The sequence below is a fragment of the Budorcas taxicolor genome, chromosome 15, assembly GCF_023091745.1.
Source record: "Budorcas taxicolor isolate Tak-1 chromosome 15, Takin1.1, whole genome shotgun sequence".
In the NCBI taxonomy this organism is placed as follows: Eukaryota; Metazoa; Chordata; class Mammalia; order Artiodactyla; family Bovidae; genus Budorcas; species Budorcas taxicolor.
The window spans coordinates 35,761,849-35,780,682 of NC_068924.1; the positions used below are offsets into that span (position 1 = coordinate 35,761,849).

An 18,834-nucleotide genomic window follows, 5' to 3' on the forward strand; every position below is an offset into this window, starting at 1 on the left:
CTTCCAAGGAGTAAGCGTCTTTTAATTTCATGGCTGCAATCACCATCTGCAGTGATTTTGGAGCCCCCCAAAATAAAGTCTGACACTGTTTCCACTGTTTCCCATCTATTTGCCATGAAGTGATGGAACCAGATGCCATGATCTTAGTTTTCTGAATGTTGAGCTTTAAGCCAACTTTTTCACTCTCCTCTTTCACCTTCATCAAGATGTAGGTATAACAATAAAATTACAGGTAAATCAGAATGTTGTTACTTCAGAATGTTGTTGTTACATACAAAAAATATATAATAAAATTTGCATATATCCCATTTATCTGTTCTAATAACTTCCAAACTATTCTTCACACTATAGCCAGAATGCTCACATCATCTCTTGTTTAAAATATTTTAGTGATTTTGAAATTTTCTTGGAATAAACATGAAGTTCATCCAGCACGGTCTGTAAGGAGCTGAATGGTGTGACCTTTTCCTACCTCTCTAGCCTCATTTCGGAGAAGGCAATGGCACCCCACTCCAGTACTCTTGCCTGGAGAATCCCAGGGACGGGGGAGCCTGGTAGGCTGCAGTCCATGGGGTCGTTAAGAGTCAAGCATGACTGAACGACTTCACTTTCGCTTTTCACTTTCATGCATTGGAGAAGCAAATGGCAACCCACTCCATTGTTCTTGCCTGGAGAATCCCAGCGATGGGGGGAGCCTGGTGGGCTGCCGTCTATGGGGTCGCACAGAGTCAGACACGACTGAAGCGACTTAGCAGCAGCAGCAGCAGCAGCCTCATTTAGTACTCTACTCTCCTTTGTGTTTTTGTTTGTTTTTGCCTAAGTTTTACTACCTTCAATTGCTGGAACACACACTGACAGTCTCCCACCACCTGGCACCTCACAGGGCCTTTGTCTATGTTGTTTTCTCCTACTGAAAACCTTCTTGACCACTCTCCACCTCTGACTAGTTAATTCTTCATGTTTCTGTTAACTTATTACTGATACCTTTTCAGGCATACCTTCCTGAGTCTTGGTTCTCCCAAACTTGGTTAAACCTCCCAGCAAGTATCTGTCCTGTTTATAATTCTTATTTAGTTGTCATCTACACTTATATATGTGATTGCTTGGTGAGGGTGTGAGTAGGAAACTCTGTCTGCTTTTTCTTGCTATGGTATCTGTATCCTTGGTTCTTGATATAGTACCTGAGATTCAGGAAATATTCTTTAATTAAAGTTTAATGAAATGAGTAAGTAAATTTCATACTTGTTTTATATCTCCTCATTCCTATATATCATTAACATCTATATTAGTTGAGCTTGTTTTACTTTGGGAGAGATTTTATGATTCCCCTCTAGGAACCTGATTTTGTATTTTAATATTTCTGGATCAAGAAGATCTTTCTTTCACCAGGCTTAAATTCCTATTGCTGAAATAAAAACTCATTTAAAACAATCACGCTAGAAAGAACAACGGGTTACAATCCTTGAGATACAGAATTTGTTTCCATATCAGTGAAGTACATTTTCTAATATCATTTCACTATCTTATTTTTCTTTTAATTTTGATTTTAGGCCACCTTTCAGCTCAACCAGGATTTCCCTGGTGGCTCAGATGGTAAAGTATCTGTCTACAGTGCAAGAGACCTGGGTTCAATCCCTGGGTTGGGAAGATCCCCTGGAGAAGGAAATGGCAATCCACTCCAGTATATTGCCTGGAAAATCCCATGGACAGAGGAGCCTGGAAGGCTACAGTCCATGGGGTCGCAAAGAGTTGGACACGACTGAGCGACTTCACTCACTTTCAGCTCAACAAATCGTTAAGGATTATGGAACATTGACAGTTATTTAGTTATGTGTTTACTTATTTATTTTTAAGGACATGAATTGGCACTAATACCAATGTAATCCTAAAATATTGTAGCTTCTCAACTGATATCAGGTCTTACCTTGTGAGAATCATATATTAGTAAGGGCTAGCCAACATCCTTTGAAGGCTCCCTTTTCCCATGGGCCCACTCAAAAAATAGGTCCTTTCCTAATTAAAATATGTTCAGTTTCTCAGATTGTCCTGGTGCTTTCTTAGCAGGAATGAGGGGAATTGCATAAGGAGATTGGAAGTCTCCTCTTCCACAGAAACAAAAATTGGCAATCTTTATCTCTTTTGACAGCTGGTGGCATCTTCCTGAAAAGCTTTCAAAGCATAGATCATTTCTTCATAATGAAGCCTGTGTGCTCACATACAGTGGGCTGAAATTCTTATCTTATGCTACAGTAAAATGCTCTAATTTCAAGTCACAAAAGGATTCTGTACCCTTTACTTAGCAGAGCTGTGCAATTTGCCCATAAATAGACTGTTCAGCACCATTAGTGCATACTGTAAGTGTGCAGTGACATCGTAACCTTTTCAACCTTTCCAACCTTGAATGTGTTTTTCCCCTTTGAAGAATGACAAATGACAAAGGGGTGAGTGAGCCCCCTAAGCAACATTTTTGCCTTTAAGGATGAACTTGGGGGCTTTAGCTTGATCCCCTCACAGGAGGAAAAAAAAAAAAATCAGTTTCATTGTCACCTGAGGCAAGACAGTTTTATTTATTTATTTTTTTCCTCTTTCTGTCCCTGGTCCCACAGCCAAGAGAGACCTCAGACTTCTAAGCTTCAGAGATAGATCTTTGCATGGAAGAAAAATTTTCTGAGGGCGGTGATCAGAAAAGTACTGAAATAACATTTATTAAGTACCTACTATGTCTTAGATTCTCTGTTAGTCATTGAGGGTAGAAGTGATTATAGAATATTAATACAACCTACAGTTTCTAATCTTTGGTACTAAATAGCATACATTTCCTAGCTTGACAAGATAGATTTGGGTGGAGAAGGAAGGGGAATGTGGTGAAAGGCAGAGAATAGAGTAGTTTGTTCTGTTTTGTTTTGTTTTAAAGAACAAGAGGGAAGAGTGACTATTTTATTGGCAACAGTCCTTTTTGTTGGCAGGGCAATGACTAACTCTAGTGCTCATTCCATTGCTCTCCATAGAGTTCTTGCACTCACAGTGACCTCCAGTTATTGTCCCAGATATTTGTGTCTTAGAGTAGTCCCTTTCTAAATCTGCCTACCCACTCACTTCCCTAATTCATTCAGAATTTTCTCAAACTTGTGAGATATCTTTTCACTTCCATTTTAGGTACACCTGAGAGCCTGGCAGAAAAAGAACGGCAGCTCTCTACCATGATTACCCAGCTGATCAGTTTACGGGAGCAGCTCCTGGCAGCGCATGATGAACAGAAAAAACTGGCAGCCTCACAAATTGAGAAACAACGGCAGCAAATGGACCTTGCTCGCCAACAGCAAGAACAGGTGAGCCCTGCAAAAGGAGCTGATGAACTGGAGATGTGGAATGTGCCAAGCTCAGAGAGTAATCACATTGATTGGTTTATTTGTCATAAGCCTTCCTAAAAAAAGACAAGGAAAGAAAGAAGCCTTCTGGAAATCTAGGGTTGTTGAGAATACTGAGGGGATATGTGGAGGACAAAGAAAGGCATAATAGAACTGGTCATAACTGAAGTGATAATATTGTTCCAGAACATTTGCATTTGATTAATTACTCAGGGATACTTGTTCATGTAGGTATCACATATATCCCTAGTGTAGCTTAACCATGAGTAAATCGCTTCTCTCTGGACTTCTTTTCTCATCCAGTAAAAGAAGATCCTGGTCTAGAAAAACTTTGAGAATCTTTTAACTTACTGGTTCAAGCTAGGGTGACTACATGTCTCAGTTTTTCCAGAATAGCTCTGATTAATATCTGTTTTCCAGAGTATTAATACTCCCCTCTTCCACCTGTGAAAGTTGTCCTGGCTAGGCTGATAAATTATATGGTCACTGTCTTTTAGCATAGGTAAATCATTAAAAACAAATTAACACATGGCTCCTGGAAGAATTTGACTTCATTGATTTAGAAGTGAGAAGGGAGAAAAATAGCAAAGTTTAAGTGTGTATCTTTTAAAAAATAAATCACTTTCCCAGATGTTTTTCCTGTCTCATAAGAGTACATTAATCTAACAACAAGGATCCTATAGAGTGGTCCCTGATGCTTTAGATCAGACAGATCCAAATTAATGTGCAGTTTTTAGGAATCTGACATTATTACTGGAATTATCTTTTCAGTTAACTGTATTTTATAGGGGTATATAGAGCGATATATGCTCTGTTGATTTTAATGAGTTGTGACGTCTGGTATTTTATATGCTTGAATATTTGCCCACATGTAGGAATATGGACTCAGCCCCTAATGGAAAATAACATAAAGGAACACTGTAAAAAATCAGAAGTTAGAATGTCATTTAGCCATCCAGAGATGACACAGTAATTAACTATTGACACTTGTGAATAAGCTAGCACAAATTAATCTTGACACATTTGCAGACGAGTGATATCTTACAGTGAACACTTTGTAATTATATTTCAAAATGAAAATTAAATGACACTTAAAACTAGGTTGTCATGCTCAATGAAGCGAGCATGTAGCTCAACCGATTGGCAAATAAAATTCAGAATTTGAGCCACATGGTGCTTATGTACCATACTTCACTGTGTCAAACCCATACGTCTAGAGTGGATGATAGTAATTGCACTGTGGTGTTTTGGATGCATTTCTATGCAGCACTTTATCATTTAGGAGGGACCATCAATATTAGATGTCTAGCGGTGTTTCACTGGATTGCTAAGAGGAAATGAATATTCAGAGATCCAGCATGTATACCTAGAGTTGCAGAGTTGTCCATTTCTGATTTGAATGGTGGTAAGCAGAGTGAGCCTTTTCAACTTGATTAAATACTATTTCCATTTTGCTTATAAAGCTTTGGGGAGGAGTGGTCCCATTTCTTAAACTGTAGCCTGTGTTAGGGGCAGCTTTATCATGACTTCTAGTATGAACCAGTCATCACCAGAAACCATTAAGCCATATTTGGGGGCAGACTGCTATTTGTCATCTTCTGCTGAAAGGAATGTAATTTGGGTATTTCCCTCTACTCTAGGCTAAAATATCAAAAAGACTCAGGAAGTATACAGCTGAGGGGTAATTCACACTCATTTCCAACACTGTCCATTTTAGAATGTTTTGGGAATAGAAGAAATAGGGAAGAAATAACTCTTGCCTATAGGCATCATGAAACCAAGTCATCCTAAGAGCTTTCTGGCCATTTTTTTCTCTGGCTTCCTAGGTTGGCAGTGAGTGTGTTCTCACTAAGGGGCATTCCCATGGGTTTCAAGCTCCAGCAGCTCAGATTTTGAGGTAATAAGCAGCCTGACACCTAACTCATGTTTTATAGTAAACACTATTATCCTAAAGAAGTTCTTTGCTCTCCTGAGGGGAAGATTCAGTCTTCAATGGGGCTTGCATTAAGTGGTTAATGTTTTTTTCTATAGACCAGATGACATGTTAAGATGTTGAATTTGTTGCATGAAGCAAGGGAATACAAAACTTATATGTGGATCCTGTACTATAAAACTAACACATTGCAGTAAAAAAGATGTGAATAAATATGAAATTTTGTTTGTTTAAAAAAAATGCTTTGTATGTTATGCATTACATCAGCAAAAAAAGATAAAAGTTTTTGATTTTTGCTGTTTTTTTTCTTTTGACATTCCCTTGACAATATTTGTAAGCATTATCAGTTCTAAAAATCTTTACAGTAAAAAAGGTCTCACCAAAGTAGGCCATATTATAGGTAATAGAAAGTTCTTTCATGTCTTTGCTTATGGATTTTACTTTTTAAATCCAAATTAAGCTCCTCAGAAACATGTAGCCAAAGTTTTCCTGCCTTTATTCTCCAAGGATCAGATTTTGAAACTCCCATTCTTTCCAGATGACCAGTGCAGATATAGATGAACTGCTCACAAGTGTAATACAAGGTGGGCAGTTCTCATGTACAGGTCAAGATTTAGGGGTAAGCAGAGAGATGGCACCTGTTTGAAATATTTCCCTTCTCTCCAACTTTCTGATTCTGCCTCTCTCATTTTATAGGAATTCTTTCGTATTAGAAGCACAGTAAAACATTCTTGTAATACCAGGAAATGTACCTCAGGTAATGGCAAAGGTGTAAGCATGTCATTTTAACTTAATGAAATTTTATTTCTGATAGATTGCAAGACAACAGCAGCAACTTCTGCAACAGCAGCACAAAATTAATCTCCTGCAACAACAGATCCAGGTCTGTGTATTTATTACTCTTGTCTGATTATACTTAGATACTTTCCTCCTTGAAAATGGAATTTAAAATGCTGCAAATGCACCCTTCTCTATAAACAGCAGCAATAGGGCTTTTATTCAAGGATGTTGTATACAGTTGTATAAATGAATGTAGGAAATATCGACTTGGTGGAAGTCTAAGCATTCTTTTCTGATGTGATGCATAAGCAGGATAAACCTTACCTTTTTTACCATCTGCCATTTGACTAATACAACCTAGTAAAAACATAATGGTTTCCAAGGTGGCATACTCATGCTAGTTTTATTGCCACAAAATTACTTGCTCTGTATTTTACCGTCTGATAGTATCATGGGTAGAAGCTTATGTTTATTTGCTTGTTAGGATGTCTGATTGGGCCAATTATGAGAAGAATCTTATGATCTAGGAAAAGGTTGGTAATAATTAATTTGTTCTTTTTAGATATTAACTGCATTTCTGCTAGGTGCTAAAAGGAATATAAAGATTAGTAATTGTCTTCAAGAAGCTTATAGTCTAGAAAGGAAGAAAAACTTGTTCTTGAGTAATTGTAACACAGTTTAGAAATTTCTTTTTCTTTATTCCTTTTCTTTCTTTCTTTTTTTGGTGGCAGGGTAACACAATATAGAGATCATAATTACAATGGCCTGAGAAAGAATTCTGGTTTCTGTTATTCCGTTAGATATTTGACAGTTAATTCAACTAACAGCTATTTGACATAGGTAAGGGAAGTGATCTCCATTTTTGGATATGCTCATAGGTGGGTGTGTGACTTCTAGAAAGCCTTAGAGTAAGCAACTGGTTGTCTGGTGATTAAACCTCAGGCATACTGATCCCAGAGTTACATGTACCCACCACAGCCTCTGGGTTTCTCTTGGTTGTTGTAGATATTTTCTATACTGGGATATATTATTCAGCCTAGTTGGGGCACTATATTCTGAATTATATTAGTCCTTTCCTTGGGATTAGTATTACACCTTCCTATGTTTTTAAAAATCATTTACATAAAGTTATTACTTATTTCACCTTACCAATGAAAAGTCAATGATTTAGATCTTTGCTTCATTGTGTAGTCACACTTAGTGTTCTGGGTAGTAGTCACTGCATTTAAAATACTGATTTGGTGTCTGAAGAAGTATTTGTACCTAATTTGGCACTTTGCCCATCTTTACTAGGAAGTTTTAACTAGTGTTTGCTGTTGTTGTTTTAATTAGCTCTGATTCTGTATTCCATACTCAAGTCTATATGTTTCAAAATAATGAATCCAAACATAATAGATAGTATGTCTCTGGCATTTTGGACAGTCAGCTTTTATAATTAAATCTTGGAATAATTTTTTATCCTGATATCTTATGACTCATGCTGAGATCCTTAATTAAATAACTGTCCAGGTGTTCCCTTGCTCTGCCCTTATTAGAATTTTCAGTGTGTCTCCCACTGCTAAGGTCAAGAGTTTTAGCCTGTGGCTTCCTACATTTTTCTCTAGATTCCTCTCTAAGAACTTGGTAGGTGTTAAATAACCTGATTGTTTAGAGTACTCTCTGTTTCTCCTATTTGTAAAGCAGAAATGGAAGAAATTCCCTGAGATGTTTTCATATCAGTTACTTATTATTAATGTTTTTACTACCTCTTTATTACCTACTTCATTATTTGTTTTGAATATATTTCACTTCTTAGTCCAAAGTTGTTTGCATTAACTGGATGTCTTAACTGACGTGTACCTGTGGTACTGAGGATCTCAGATGAATAGCAACAAAATTAGTTCAGAGTATCTTTGTGAAATATTATAGGCATTTATTGATTATATTTTATAGTCATAACGACTGTATGAGTTGCAATCTTTTTCAGGAAACTAGAACATGATCTTAAAATATTATTTGTCAGAATGTTCAATTTGAGAAGACAAGGAAATTGGTTTTTCAAGTGTTTTAATAGAAGTTCAATTGCTTTAAATTTTATACATATTTCTCATTGTTTAAATTTTTAAAAATTGAAGCCTATCAGGCCTTGATCTCATCAGTATAAACTATAAAAATCATAGACATATTCAAAATAGTTACATTAATTTTAGAAATATGGGATTCTTTGTAACAGGAATTTGTATTTTATTTTTAAAAAAAGAGGAGGCAATAATCTGTATTGCAGTTTAATCTGTCCTGAACTACTGCTTCACTGTCAGTGTTTATCTAATCGAGTATAAGACCATTCAAAGAATTTTTCAAATACTGAAAAACATTTACTCCTTACACAAAACATATTCATCTCTGACACAAAGCACATATTTGATATTCAGAATTTTAGTTATTTTCTTGGGAGGGAAATGGGTTAAGTGTATTTTCACATAAGATTTTTGGCCAGCCATAGGCATGATCAAATTTAAGAGAGAGACTTTTGTTGGACTCATTTTAATTTGAGCAAAATATGAGATTTAAGGAATGCTTCAAACATTTTTCTATCATGAAAAAACATTCTCTCTTTTAAAAACAAAACAAAACAGAGATTAAAATTAGGTAATAAATACAAAACCTAACTTCTCTTCTAAAACTGAATGAATACAGTGACAATTTGAGATCCCAAGTTTGACCTTTTTCCTTCTTTTAAAATCTTGTATTCTAGAACTTATTTCCTAACAGGGTCAGCAAGAGCCTTGGCAATTGGCCATAGATCATAAGTATCAGGTGATTATGTTCAAGATTGTTCTTTACTTCTAGTTCAGAATGCTGACTTCTGAATTAATGCTTGTTGCTTTGGAATTTGCAATAAAATTCCAAAATTTTATTTTCTGTAATAGAAAGAAAGGAAAGAGTATCTAACCTATTATAACAACCACACACAAACACATCTGGGTCTATAATAATGGAAGCAAATGAAAACCTGAACGATATGCACACATTGAAAGGCAGAATTCTTCATTAGCGATAGGAAAAGGCAGGATTAAGATAGTATTGTAAAAAGTCTTTGAGCTTATTTTTCTCATTTGCAGTCATTCAAAACTTATTCTGTGTATGTAGTTAGAAATCATTTCATTTATGTATTTTTTCCTTGAATATAATTTTAATGTAATTTCGCCTTGGTAGTTTATAACTAAATTTTTAAAGAGATACTTTTTAAGACTATGTGGACTTCCCAAGTGGCACTAGTGGTAAAGAACCCACCTGCCAATGCAGGAGACCCAAGAGACATGGTTTTCATTCATGGGTCGGGAAGATCCCCTGGAGGAGGGCGTGGCAGCCCACTTCGGTATTCTTGCCTGGAGAATCTCATGAACAAAGGAGTCTGGCAGACTAGAGTCCATAGGGTCACACAGAGTCAGACATGGCTGAAATGACTTAGCATGCATGAATGGTCTTTAAGCCATGCTGAAATCGTAAAATGAATGATTTTATGAACCAGTGTTTTTATAGTTTTGATGAGTCATTTTTTACCATTTAAAAAAGCATGTTAATAACTTTAAATTATTTTTAAAATTCGTTAATATCAACAGGTCTTTTAGTAGGCTGTTTGCTTAGTGAATTCTAATCCCTCTGTTTGTGCTTTGGGGAAAATGGTGATTCCTCTAATCTGTTACACAGTAAGTAATTCCCTGGATCAGAACAGATCAGATCAGTCTCTCAGTTGTGTCTGACTCTCTGCAACCCCATGAACCATAGCACGCCGGGCCTCCCTGTCCATCACCAACTCCTGGAGTTCACCCAAACTCATGTTCATTGAGTTGGTGATGCCATCCAACCATCTCATCCTCTGTCATCCCCTTCTCCTCCTGCCCTCAATCTTTCCCAGCATCAGGGTCTTTTCAAATGAGTCAGCTCTTTGCATCAGGTGGCCAAAGTATTGGAGTTTCAGCTTCAACATCAGTCCTTCCAATGAACACCCAGGACTGATCTCCTTTGGGATGGACTGGTTGGATCTCCTTGCAGTCCAAGGGACTCTAAAGAGTCTTCTCAAACACCACAGTTCAAAAGCATCAATTCTTTGGCACTCAGCTTTCTTTATAGTCCAACTCTCACATCCATACATGACTACTTGAAAAACCATAGCTTTGACTAGACAGACCTTTGTTGACAAAGTAATGTCTCTGCTTTTCAATATGCTGTCTAGGTTGGTCATAACTTTCCTTCCAAGGAGGAAGTGTCTTTTAATTTCATGGCTTCAATCACCATCTACAGTGATTTTGGAGCCCCCCCAAAAAACAGTGGAGCCACTGTTTCCACTGTTTCCCCATCTATTTGTCATGAAGTGATGGAACTGGATGCCATGATCTTCGTTTTCTGAATGTTGAGCGTTAAGCCAACTTTTTCACTCTCTTCTTTCACTTTCATTAAGACACTCTTTAGTTCTTCTTCACTTTCTGCCATAGGGTGGTATCATCTCCATATCTGAGATATGGAGAATATCAATATCTCCATATTGATATTTCTCCTGGATAATCCCCTGGATATGAGGCCCAGAAAGTTAGATATTTTTGCTATTTCCAGGACAGAAATGGGGGTTTTCAGGTGGTGCTAGTGGTAAAGAACTCACCTGCCAGTGCAGGAGACATGAGATGTAGGTTTGATCCTTGGGTAGGGAAGATCCCCTGGAGGAGTGCATGGCAACCCACTCCAGTATTCTTGCCTGGAGAATCCTGTGGACAGAGGAGCCTGGTAGGCTACAGTCCATAGGGTTGCAAAGAGTTGGACATGACTGAAGCAACTTAGCATGGACAGAAATGGCACAATTTTTATCTAGTTTGTGGAAAGCAAAACTAACAGATCATGGAATATGGATCCTTGAATTTGGGAATATTGCTCTTGCTGTAATTCCAAAGAACAAATAACTGCTTCAGTAATTTCTTTCTCCTTGTCTCCCACATTGCACCATAGTATCTTAGTCAGTCTTTTGAAGCATTTTATTTATGAATTATATTGACTAGTAAATAAAATTAGCTTTGAATCCATTGGATATATCAGCACATATTTACAACATTTTAATCAGTCATTAAATATGTCTAATCTATGCAAACTAGAAAATATTTTATAACTCTTGATTTCTTGATCCATCCATATATTTATTTATCTAACCTCATTTGACCATGTCATGGTTTTGCAATCTAGAGAAGACATTCTTCGTGGACATATCATATTTTTTGGTTTTGATAGAATGTCAGTAGAAACATATTTAATGACAGCATTTTGTTGCTAGAACTTAATCTTTGCAAGAGGATTCACTTTATTAAAATATCTCTATGAGACACTTTCTTTTTCCAGACCTGAATAGTGTGATCCGTATATTCATGTCTCTTTAGACCTCAATTTTAGAGTTAATACAAGTGGCTGTGTTGTGTACTATATAGACAGTGTCCTCTCCTCACATCACTGACCTGTCAACAGTGGTCTCTTAAGAAGGGACTGGCCGGTTGGGATTTTATTTGGCATTTGGCTTCCTGGGCCAGAGCCAGTGATTCAGTTAATTAATATACATATACCGTTGGGGATAAAATTGTGAAACTTGAAATTTGTGGTTATTTGTTAATCATTATGATTAATATATGGGCTTCCCAGGTGGTGCTAGTGGTAAAGAATCTGCTTGCCAATGCAGGAGAGATAAAAGACACAGATTTGATCCCTGGGTTGAGAAGATCCCCCGAAGAAGGAAATGACTGAAGTGTTTCCAGACATGTTTCAGACATGACTGAAGTGACTTAGCATGATTAATATACAATATTCATTGTCTTTCTGTCACCATTTAATACATGAATTAGATGATGAACTCAGTCTGTGGAAGGCCTGAACTAATGCCATTGCTGCTTTTTGGCAGATACTTTCTCTTATCTGAAAACTTCTCTTTTAAACGCTCTGATTACACATGCTGCTTATTTATACAACTAAGTGTTTGTCTCTTCACTGAAGCGTCACTCTATTCTTTAGGAGTATGTGAGTATTTTCCATATGTAGTGTTTTCTATTTTGATTATAATATATTCATCTGTGCTGTTTGCATATTTTGTGCGTCTGTGTGTTTGTCATGTGGTGGAGTGCCATTAAATTGTGTTCTCCTTTCTTCCTACATAACCAGTAGTCGTATTAATATTATGAGTAGAGACGTGATTGTTCTTAAACCATTAAACAGAATAACTTGAGATGTACTCTCACCTTTTAAGGAGATAAACCTTGCCTCTTGTTTCCTTCAATATGATTAACTACAGGCATTTCAGGTATCTGCTGAGCAGAATAAGGACTACCTTTTTATGTGAAGTAGTTGTCTAAAGATCAGAAATAATTACTTTGTACATTAGCCTTCATGGCCTGCATGACCTGGTTAATTAATTTTTTGCCAGGATAATAATAATAGATATATATTTGAAGATATGCTTCATCATTTAGTATCTAATTGACCTCTAATTTTAAGAGCTGGACCTTGCATTTATTGTCTTTTGGAGTTGGCTGAACAGACAGCAGAAAAGACTGAGGAAAGTGAGGAACCTTGCAATCTCACGTAGTTCCTCTGTTTTATGTTGTATATGTTGTATCTCTTTGTTAATTATATTTAGCATTGATAAACAAAAAGCAATTACACTGCTCCTGTTTTGGCTCTAGCAAATAGTCCTTTTTTGGGTGTTATTGATCAGGTAAGGGATCTCCTTTCAACAGCCTCTGAACAGGACTAAATAAACCCATTGAAAGTAACTCGATACTTCTATTAGCATTGTATGTGTATCTGATACTCTCGCAATGAAATGAGAGTTCTAAACAAAGCTTAGAAGTCTAGGATTAGCCCCCAGTTTCAGCAAACCCTTAAAATATTTTGTAATTCTATCTTCAATCATGAATTAGCCGGGAAAAACAGACCCTCTCTCCTCTATTTCTCTGCTGTATGCTGTTTTTAATTGCCCATGGGCAGGCTGCTATGATCTTTGAAAGTTTAAATCCAAGATAAAAATGCAAATCTAATTATTTCTTTTATGTAATCGAATTAACTTTTAAAGTAATGATAGATGCTCTATAGCCTGCTTCTAACATTTTAATAATGAAGTTCCTGAATTATAAAGAATAGGTAAAGCTGCTATAATTCATGAATAGCAATGGCCTTAGATAAAAATATAAATTCTTATTGTGGATTAGAAACTCTGCGTGAGTTAATCACGCTAGATGGTTAAAGTTGGAGTGGATCTAGAAATAAAAAGAGGTTATACCGAACCAGATTCTTTTAGCTGCTATAATAGAATTATTAATCAGCTTACTACCTATTTTCTTATGGCAAAGATCTCATTCAGCTGACCAGAGCCTGATGGTGAATCTCAATGCTTTTCATGCACTATTCTTTAGTTTCCTGAACTCTCTCTAGGTGACTGTCCCTTGTATCTTATCTACTTCTGCTTATCTCTCAGACTTTACTCCCCAGCTCCTTCTCAAATCAGGGAAAATTCAAGGAAGCCAAAGCCTCTCCTTCTCTGGGATTAAAGAAGAGTGCGAGAGTGCATTACCTCTTAAGGGGCAGGAGGGTATGGAGCCCAGTGGGTGGATGATCCAGGTGGTGCCAGCATATGACATTACATAACATAGAATCAGTTCCCCAGGGAAAAAGCAGCTCATTTCTCTGTTTCCCTTGATCTCTCTGATTACACTGAGGGCTCAGTTCAGTGTTAGTACACTTTAAACCCTTTTCAGGTTGTGCTAATCTCTCTCTTTGTAGGCAAGAGAGATCATCTTAGTCTCAGAGCTTTGGGGGACAATAGTGCTTGAATTAAAGTAAAACTTTTATTTTTATTGTTACATTATCATTTACTTAACAAGTGATTTTCTATTGAATTTCCTATTGGTTTTCTATTTGAGGTAGTGCTTTTGAAATAAATGTATTTAAGCAAAAAAAAAAAGTCAATTTAATTAAAACTATAAGTAAGTAATAATTGGGTACTTGGATATGGCAAAGGTTATAAAGACAGTTCTTTAATGATGGAATTTTAAGACAATATTGCTGGAGCACTGCACTGAGAGATGTCAGATGTTCCGCTTCCATTCTTCTGCTTTCACAGAATGTTAAACTTGGACACATCCTCTGGTGGTCCTCATGGTTCTCACTCACTGATCAGGGGTAGGGTGGGTACCTATTTCTATTGTACAACAATATAGTGAGTTTACTGTTAAGCTATACGTAAAAATAACCCTAAGTTTATGTTTTCTCTACTTTTTTTTGGAATTAAAATGCCCTTTCCTTTTATGAAGCATAGGTGATAATAGATGGTGTGTGCTTCATTTCTTTGTTTTCCAGTAATTTTAGTTGGTAAAATAAAAAGTTCCCAAATATATGTAAGTTCCCACTTCTGTTTTTCTTTGAAATTTCTTTGGTACTCTTTCTCTGGTGCAAATCCTTTACTTTATACAAGGGAGCTGAGGTATAGACAACAACTTGTCCAGGCTTAAATAGCTACATGTTGTCAGAGCCATGAGTGAAAGCCAACTGTCTTTGACTTCAAGCTGCTGCTGCTGCTAAGTCGCTTCAGTCGTGTCCGACTCTGTGCGGCCCCAGAGACGGCAGCCCACCAGGCTTCCACCATCCCTGGGACAAGACTAGTACTATTTCCAACATTCCAGGTTGTAACTCAATTTGCCCTTTTTGTGATATGAAAATTTTAGTGCACTTTAGTTTCCCAGTTTGTAAAATGTGGATAATAATACCTAACATCTAAAATCTCATTACACTCTCTTTATCCTTAAAAAAAAAAAAAGAAGATTGGCTGTTAGAATCAGTTTTTATCTCAGAACTAGTACAACTTTGGCTGCATCCTCACAAAAAAGAGATAAAAAGAACAAAATTGGAATCTTTTTGTAACATGGTATGAAATATATTTGCGGCTAAGTGATTCTTTTGGTGCGTGCATGCTAAGTTGCTTCAGTCATGTCCAACTCTGTGCAGTGCTATGGACTGTAGCCTGCCAGGCTTCTCTGTCCATGGGATTCTCTAGGCAAGAACACTGGAGTGGGTTGCCATGCCCTCCTCCAGGGGATCTTCCCGGCCCAGGGATCAAACCCAAACCTCTTAAGTCTCTTGCATTAGCAGGCAGGTTTGTGGCTCAGCTGGTAAAGAATCCATTTGCAATGTGGGAGACCTGAGTTTGATCCCTGGGTTGGGAAGATACCCCGGAGAAGGGAAAGGCTACCCACTCCAGTATTCTGGCCTAGAGAATCCTGTGGACTATGTAGTCCATGGACAACTGAGCAACTTTCACTTCACTTCACTTCTTTACCACTAGCACCACCTGGGAAGCCCAATTCTTTTTTTTTTTTTAATTGATTTAATTGAAGTTTAATTGAGCTACAATGTTGTATTAGCTTCTTTTTTTTCTTTTTTATTCATATATATTTAATATAAATTTATTTATTTTAATTGAAGGCTAATTACTTTACAATATTGTATTGGTTTTGCCATACATCAACATGAACCCACCACGGGTGTACACGTGTTCCCCATCCTGAACCCCCCTCCCACCTCTCTCCCCATATCATCCCTCTGGGTCATCCCAGTGCACCAGCCCCGAGCATCCTGTATCATGCATCAAACCTAGACTGGCGATTTGTTTCACATATGATATTATATATGTTTCAGTGCCATTCTCCCAAATCATCCCACCCTTGCCAATTCTTTTGGTATTTACATATAAATGTCTTAGTTAATGATACAGTTGAGTCGGCGAAAAAATTCTATGGATCCAAATGCATTTTTGGCTGATCCAGTACTTTCTAGGAGCTTAAAAGTGATAGGTCTCTATGCTGAGGCTCAGTCACCTTTAATGTTAGTACTTGTTTTTATAGCAATCTTCTGCAGTGTTGAAAGTGAGCAGTGGTTTAAAATTATTTTTTTCTGTGAAATCGGCTAGTTTGATATATATGAGGAATGTATGAATCTGAATGTACTTTTAAGCTGGATTTGTACATATGAATAGAAGGTAGAAAGAATAAAATGCATTGCTTCAGAGCGTATGTAATCCAGAACCAGCACAAGTATCAGGGACAAATAAATCAAGATTTAAATTCCGGTTCTACTACTTATTGGTTCTGTAACATGTTTTGCTACTTACTAGCCCACTCCAGTACTCTTGCCCGGAAAATCCCACGGACGGAGGAGCCTGGTAGGCTGCAGTCCATGGGGTCGCTGAGGGTCGGACACGACTGAGCGACTTTACTTTCACTTTTCACTCTCATGCATTGGAGAAGGAAATGGCAACCCACTCCAGTGTTCTTGCCTGGAGAATCCCAGGGAAGGCGGAGCCTGGTGGGCTCCCGTCTGTGGGGTCGCACATAGTCGGACACGACTGAAGCGACTTAGCAGCAGCAGCTATAACAAAAGTTACTTCATGTCTCTGAGCATGTGTTTCCTAATTACTGAAAAAATGAATGATAGTACCTTACTAGCTGTGGGATTGGAGAAGGCAATGGCAACCCCACTCCAGTACTCTTGCCTGGAAAATCCCATGGACGGAGGAGCCTGGTAGGCTGCAGTCCATGGGGTCGCTAGGAGTCAGACACGACTGAGCGACTTCACTTTCACTTTTCACTTTCATCCTTTGGAGAAGGAAATGGCAACCCACTCCAGTGTTCTTGCCTGGCGAATCCCAGGGATGGGGGAGCTGGTGGGCTGCCGTCTATGGGGTCGCACAGAGTCGGACACGACTGAAGTGACTTAGCAGCAGCAGCAGCAGCTGTGGGATTAGAGATCATCATTAAAAAAAAAAACTCGACTAAGTGCTCAATGCATTTTATCTATCACTATCATCATTGTTGTATGAGCTATAGGAATAAATTCAGAGTCCCTAACAGTGAAACACACATGTACATATTTTGCGACTACATGTTTAGCATGTTTATATTTACATACATATGCATATTTAGAACCCACAAATTAGTGATGTGAATATAGGATAATCAATGTGCAAGCACTGTAATCAATTAGTATCACCAGGGCAGTCTCGAGCATAAGAAGGGACAAAACTTTTCTCTGGCTGCCAAATGAGAACTATTTTAATTGTCAGTAAGAGGAGAGTAAGGTTTATCAGGTACTCAGAAATGGTTGACCAAGAATTAGGTAGAACTGCCTGGAGAGTGTCTAAAAAGGAATGTGGCATTTTATTCTAGAAATTAGGGTCAAATTCTTACTTTTCACACTAAAACGGGCTTTTCTATTAGATCAGTATTGCTTGTGGGATAGTAAATGAACCTTTTCAATTTATTTTATAGCTTTTTTTTTTTTAATACACAGATGAAGTTAGTGATGTAGCGGCACAAAATGCAAAAGTCCTGCTTGTTTAAAATAAAGTTGTTCATATAAATCTTATGTATGCCATCTCCTGTAAGTCAAGCATTTGCCCAGCTTTTGTGAATTATGTCTGTACTTAGAATTTAAGAAGTTAAACAGTATGCATACCAGACTTGAGAGATGGGAAATAAAAATTGATATACTGTGTGACACTTGATATAGCACAGAGAAATATCTTTTAAATTTTAAAGGATATACTGACATAACCATTTTTAATTCACATAAGGTAACTCCTACTCAAAGTTATTAATGTTAGAGTCAGATATTTTTACTTGTTCAAAATAAAAGAAAATAAATGATGCAAAAGATGTAATGTCTCAGTGTGAGACACTGAATTCATTTTAGCTGCCACCCAATCTATTAAGAAAATGTTAAAGTTGTAGCATTAAACAATGAAAGTTAAGGAATTCACAAATCAGAATAAAGAGTAAAGTTCATCCCCAGTCAGGTCATAGTCATGACTTTTGTTAAATATACACTTCAGTGGATGATTTTTATCTTAAAATGTCTACAGATGAGTTTCTACAGTGGCTGAGATTAGTGGAGCTGGAAAGAGCTCTCAGCTAGGCTGACTCTGCTTCTTGAACATGTTGACAAGGTGAACACACTGTCTTAAAAAAACTCTAAACTTAAAAACAGGCCATGCTTGTTCCAATGCTGGAAATCATTCATTTCCCAGCCTTTCAAATGTTGGCTCTTTCTTATACATCCTTTAGTTGTATTATTAACAGGAAAAGAGGGGAAAACCCCAAGAAAACTGATTTTACTTTTGATTCTCTAATAACTTTTGTTCCCTTTCAAAAGTTGTGATGATGTCAAGAACCAGTTTCCCAAACAGAAAAGTGTTAACTTTTATACTGTTATTTAATAAAAGATGTAAGTCTTAGTTTGGCATTTTTTAAAAATTTAAGCTGGATTTGGCAGAAGTCTTTTGTTAATTTATATATAGTTAAATACAGGGCACTTTTGTCACTGAATGTTGTCTAAGGAGGCAAGAAGAGGACTGAAACTTCTGGGAGAAGATGGATCTCTAGCTGCTGGTTCAGGTATTTGTTTGTTTTAAAGGACCCTTTCCCCCACTCTGTGGTTGTCAGTCTCTTCTTTCTCCAGACTTGCATTTCATTGAAAATTGTGAACGTTATGATGTTATTCAGTCATTCAGTAGTGTCTGACTCTCTACGACCCCTTAGACTGCAGCACTCCAGGCTCCTCTGTCCTCCACTATCTCCTGGACTTTGCTCAAACTATGTCCATTGAGTCATTAATGCTATCTAACCATCTCATCCTCTGCCTTCTCTTTCTCCTTTTGTCTTCAGTCTTTCCCAGCATCAGGGTCTTTTCCAGCGA

At 37.3% G+C, this 18,834-nt stretch overlaps 1 protein-coding gene across 3 annotated transcripts in view; it reads left to right on the forward strand.

Moving 5' to 3' along the window:
• Positions 1 to 18,834, forward strand: part of SOX6 (SRY-box transcription factor 6) — a 708,935-nt gene that overhangs the window by 488,530 nt on the left and 201,571 nt on the right. For all 3 annotated transcript variants that reach the window (XM_052652397.1, XM_052652398.1, XM_052652399.1), the window contains exons 6-7: positions 3,157 to 3,329; positions 6,116 to 6,184. In XM_052652397.1, coding sequence (XP_052508357.1) covers positions 3,157 to 3,329; positions 6,116 to 6,184 — 242 coding nt within the window. The remainder of the gene's footprint in view (positions 1 to 3,156; positions 3,330 to 6,115; positions 6,185 to 18,834) is intronic.